The sequence below is a fragment of the Balaenoptera ricei genome, chromosome 9 (genome assembly GCF_028023285.1).
Source record: "Balaenoptera ricei isolate mBalRic1 chromosome 9, mBalRic1.hap2, whole genome shotgun sequence".
Classification (NCBI taxonomy): domain Eukaryota; kingdom Metazoa; phylum Chordata; class Mammalia; order Artiodactyla; family Balaenopteridae; genus Balaenoptera; species Balaenoptera ricei.
In genome coordinates this window covers 105,600,869-105,606,098 of record NC_082647.1, presented here as the reverse complement: position 1 = coordinate 105,606,098, position 5,230 = coordinate 105,600,869, and the positions used below count along the sequence as shown (strand labels likewise).

General features: G+C 60.2%; 1 protein-coding gene across 1 annotated transcript; it reads left to right on the top strand.

Annotated features, from left to right (window-relative positions):
• Positions 1–228: 228 nt before the first annotated feature.
• On the top strand, positions 229–3,968 carry LOC132371315 (whey acidic protein-like). Its single transcript, XM_059932543.1, has 4 exons — positions 229–310; positions 827–967; positions 1,340–1,498; positions 3,880–3,968. The coding sequence occupies exons 1-4, from the start codon at positions 229–231 to the stop codon at positions 3,966–3,968; spliced, it is 471 nt and encodes a 156-aa protein (XP_059788526.1).
• Positions 3,969–5,230: the final 1,262 nt, after the last annotated feature.

Genomic DNA, 5,230 nt, shown 5'->3' with positions numbered 1-5,230 from the left:
AAGTGGAAAAAAATGGTCCACCTTATTAGAAATTCTTTTTTTGTTTACAAATGTGGCCCAAGGCAGCAGCTGCCCAGTCTGGGGTCTGTCCAAGCCGGAAGCCCCCTGGCCCTACTGGGGCAGCGCCAGCCGCCCGCCGTCCCCGCCATGCTCCTCCCCGCACTGCCTCCTTTAAAGGTGCCCCAGGGCCATGAGCCACCATCTGCCACCTGCCTGCCACCCGCCACCATGCGCTGTCTTGCCAGCCTGGCCCTGACCCTGCTTGCCCTGAAGGCTGCCCTCGCACTGGCCCCGGCCCTCACCTTGCCAGGTAGGCCCAGGAGGGTCGTCCCGAACTCCCTCCCCTCCAGGTGCGCCCCTGAAACACTGCCGGACCTGGCAGTTTGGTAACTGGGACAAGAGGAGAGAATGGGGGAGGCACAGCCCGTGGCGGGGGGGTCAGTGACAGCAGAAGAGTGGGGTACTGCCCAAAGATGCCCGTGTGCTGGGGGACTAAAGCCACAGGGCCCAGGCCACTGTCCCAGGGTGAAAAGTGACCGGGCAGCTAACTGGGCATGGGGGGAGCCTGTCCTGGCCCCTCAGGGTCTCAACTCCACCTCCTGCAGCGCGCCTGAGGCCTTGTTTCCTAATTTTCACAGCTGACTCACACTTTTGTCAGCCGTGTCACATTTCTGGCAGATTTTTTCCTTCCTAGAAGCAGAGCGCTGGGCTGCTGGGGACCCGCCTCCCGGTGGTTCTGTCCTTGCCCCACCTTGTTTTCCCCTGAGGAGCCCCAGGGGAGACGGGATCCGGCCACCCCCCACCCACCTGCCCATCCTGTGTGCAGGGCAGGCCGTGTGCCCAGAGCTCAGCTCCTCCGAGGAGGATTCCTGCACAATCTCCTGTGTCAACGATGAGAACTGTCCCCAAGGCACCAAGTGCTGCGCCAGGAGCCCCTGCAGCCGATCCTGTGTGGTGCCCCTCATAGGTAACGCCGCCATCCCTGCGCCCCAGCAGAGCCCCATCTGGAGGGAGGGAGGGACCAGCTTTGTCAAGGGTCCCCTTGAGCCGGCACTCCACACCCCGCTCTCAGTGAACCCCCCAGCGGCCCCATAAAAGCCCGGCCGTGACACCGCTTCACCTGCTGGACCCACCCGAGGCCCAGCTAAGGCTCTCCCACTTCCTCCCAACATCACCAGTGCCCAGCTCAGCGATCCACGAGGGCTGCTGTCTCCCCCCTCAGCGTTCAGGCTCCAGGCCACCAAGGTGGGGGGTGAAGGTTGGGGGCCGCCGGAGACCAGCAGTGGGGCGGCCCCAGCAAGCCAGCGGGCGATGAAGGCCTGGCCTGCCTCTCCCCCAGTGCCTGTTCCAAAGGCTGGCCGCTGTCCCCGGGTGCGGGCCCCGCCGGCCCCTAAGCTCTGCTTAGAGAGAAACGAGTGCTCCAGGGATGACCAATGTATGGAGAACCAGAAGTGCTGCTTCAGCTCGTGTGCCAGGAGGTGTACGGTCCCCACCACAGGTAAGCATCCCGGAGACCCCGCCCTCAAGACACCTTCCCGAGACACTGCCCTGGGGACGGTGGACTTGGCTTCTCCCTTTGCCTCCCCTGACCTTAGGGCCTCCGCAGGTCCCTGAGGGCAGTAAGACACGGGAGAGGGCGGGGGCTCAGGCAGCAGTGACCCAGGGCTGCAACAGCTGCAGGCCTCTGCAGGCACTTGATGCCGTTGGGTTAGAGTGGGTCTCAGACTAGCAAAGGGGGCTCAGAGGAACACTTGCTTGGTGGGACTTGGTCCAGCCGGGCCCACCTGCAATGCTTGTGCCTTTGCCACTTAATCTGGGGAGGAGCTCTGGGCTAGGAGCCCAGAGACATGGTTCCCGGATAACAGTCCCTGCCAGCTGTGACCTCGCCTGCCCGCCCACGGGCGATAGTGAGGGCCCGAGACAGTAGGTGTGCAGGGCTCACTGGCCCACACACAGCATCCCTCCCTCCCCTGCCTCCACCGTGACCAGGCTCCACCTCCTCTGAGGCCTCCGCGTACCCTGCAGAGGACTCTCTCCAGTGAGGGACATCCCTGAGAGCCCCTGGCCGCCAGGAATGACCGGTCCAAGTCCTCTCAGCCAGAATCTTCTCTCTTGGATCCAGTCAGCCCAAGATGCCTCCTCCTGCTGCTAATGAAAACCCACTCGGCTTCATGTCTGTCTGTCTGTCCTTGGCAGCTGCCGGGGGGCGGCGGAGGAACGAAGCACACAGGCCTTGCCCCTGGGGCCTCCCCAGCGGGCCTGGAAGCTCCTGGAAGAGCCAGGCGCTGGGAGCCGGGGGCCGTGGCGGCGTCTCTGGGCTGGGAGACTTGTCCACCAGGCTCCCGGTGCCGGCCCCTGGGGTCCGACCCCTTTCAGAGGTGCTGCTGAATGGGTTCGGGAGCATGAGCAGAGCCTGCAGGGAGGGCTTGGGGCTCAGCGGCCGCCAGACCTCACTGGCCTTGACCAGCTTAGGGGACACACGGAGGGCAAGGTGTTAGAGGCTGTTCCTCGGGCAGCCTGGTTTAGAGCCTCCAGTGACGTGTGCATACCCCACCCCACACCCAGTGAGTGTCTTAGAAATCATTTCAGCTCTGACAAAACCAGCCAGAGGGAAATCCCTCTGGTCCGGGGATTAGGGCTCCACGCTTCCACAGCCAAGGGCACGGCTTCAGTCCCTGGTCGGGGAACTAAGATCCCACAAGCTGTGCGGTGCAGTGCAGCCAAAAAAAAAAAAAAAAAAAAGCCACCCAGAGTTCAAGTCAGGCCCCACAATCAAGGGCTCAATCCCATAAGGCAGGGGTCCCCAACCCCCGGGCCACAGACTGGTACCAGTTCGCAGCCTGTTAGGAACCGGGCGGCACAGCAGGAGGTGAGCGGCGGGCGGGCGAGCGAAGCTTCATCTGCTGCTCCCCATCGCTCCCCGTCGCTCCCCGTCGCTCCCCATCACTTGCATCACTGCCTGAACCATCCCCCCAACCGTGGTCCGTGGAAAAACTGTCTTCCACGAAACCGGTCCCTGGTGCCAAAAAGGTTGGGGATCACTGCCATAAGGATATAAATTCAGGGGTTCCCATAACCCCCACAGATTCAATAACTTGGTAGAACGACCCACAGACCTCTGAAAGCACAGTACTTATGTTATAGTTCTATTATAGAGGATACAGACCAGGAACAGCCAGATGAAGAAACACACAGGGTGAGGGAGTGGGAGGGGGATACAGGAACCTCTGTCCCCGGGGGCTCAGGGTATGCCACCCTCCCAGCACATTAACCATCACCAGCCCAGAAGATCCTTGAGTTTCTGTGTCCAAAGGCTTTCTTGTGGGTTCTTTAATAAGCATTATGAGGAACTTCCCTTGTGGTCCAGTGGTTAAGACTCTATGCTCCCAATGCAGGGGGCCCAGGTTCGATCCCTGATCAGGGAACTAGATCCCGCATGCATGCCGCAATTAAAGATCCCGCACGCCGCAACGATGATGATCCCACGTGCCGCAGCTAAGACCCAGCACCGCCAAATAAATAATTAATTAATTTAAATTAAAAAAAAAAAAAGCATTACAAGGAAATCATCAGCAATCGGTGATTAACTCAATCCCCAGCCCTCTAATCATGCGGTAGCACCCTCCACGCCTAGAGTCACCTCATTAGCATAAAGTTGGGTATGGGAAAGGGCCTCATTTCAAATAACAAAAGGAAACTGTAAGGAAATTCTTATCACTCAGGAATTTGCAAGAGTTTTTGAAGCTGTGTGCCAGGGACAAAGACCAGATTCAGTTTTTATGGCACCAGAGTGTGCAGCTCGGTTTTCGACACGTACAGTCCATGTGAGCAACTTTCAGTTCTTTAAACACCTACACCCAGGCCAATTTGCCACCTCAGGTGGCTCAAAGTGCAGCTTAGGGCAGTTCCCCAAGTATGGCCCACTTCGGCAGCAGCGTCACCTGGTGGTGTCAGACGGCTCCACCTAGACCTGCTGGGTCAGAAAGGCAGGTGGGGCCCACACACTGTTTTCACCAGCTCCAGGAAGTCAAGTACCGCTGGGTGAGGCTGCAGGGCTTCCTGATTTCAAGGTGCACCCAAATCTCCAGGAATCTTGCCAAAATGCAGATTCCAATTCTGGAGGTCTGGAATTTTGCACTTCTAGCTGCTCCCAGGGGAGGTAAAAAGTAAAAAGGGAAAGAAGGCTGGCCTTCCAGGACTGGGGCGTGTTGGGGGCCGGCTGGTGGGAGGGGTGTGTGGGCAGCCACGTTGGAAGGTCCCGAGTTGGGTGACGCACAGCTGGGAACACAGTGCAGCACCGGAGAGGAGGGGCTGCAGGAGGACGCACGGGAGGGAGGCCTGGACGCTGGGCAGGTAAAGGGCCACTCCAGGGTGTGAGAAAGATGGGTCTACAGGTCCTGAGGGAGCCACACCTGCCACGCAAAGGGACTCACAGTGCGGTGCTATTGTACCTCCAGGAAGCCCGGAGGCTGGAGGACAGTGGGCACACCCTCCCACACCCCTGCCTGTGCTGGGCAGGTGCCGTTAGAGCTTCTGGGGAGAGAGGTGAGTCTGAGATGGAGCTGAGCCCCTCGACGGGGCTGCCGCTCCTGCCGGGGCCCGGACCCAGGGAAGATCCCCGGCGGGCCCTGCGCCCGACCTGGGCAGCTGGAACCACCCAGCCCACCCCGACTTGAGCTTGGAAGGAACCGGGTGGGAGGCTCACCAGCCTCCCCACCCCCGCCCCCCGCCCCGCCATGCTGAGGACCCCTCCCCTGCAGAGAATGCTCATCACGCCCCAGTCTCCGCATTAACCATGTGTCCAGCTTCTGTAAACTCCATGCTCTAACATCTGTCCTACATGCAAACACTGGGCACCTCGACGACATGCCGGACTCACCTTGCTCAGCCTCCTGCCCCCCACACCCCTCCTTGGGGGTGCAAAATAACCAATCCGAGACCACACCCCCACCACCTCGTCTAGGGGGTCTTATACTCCAGGTCACTCTCCCAGTGCAAGGCCAGGGACCAGACCACTAGGGGGAGCCCCTCCACCCCAGAGCCCACTGACATTATTCACAGTAGCCAGTCCTAATAAGCCTGTTCATCCTGCCTCTCCACCTCCTTCCAAGGAAACCACAGTAAAGGCTCCTACCCACAGTTTCTCCCCGCTCCTGCCCCCCACCTCCCCACCTCCTGGCTGACCCTGTGCTTCCCCGTGTGGCTCTTCATGGAGGGATGTGCCTCCTTC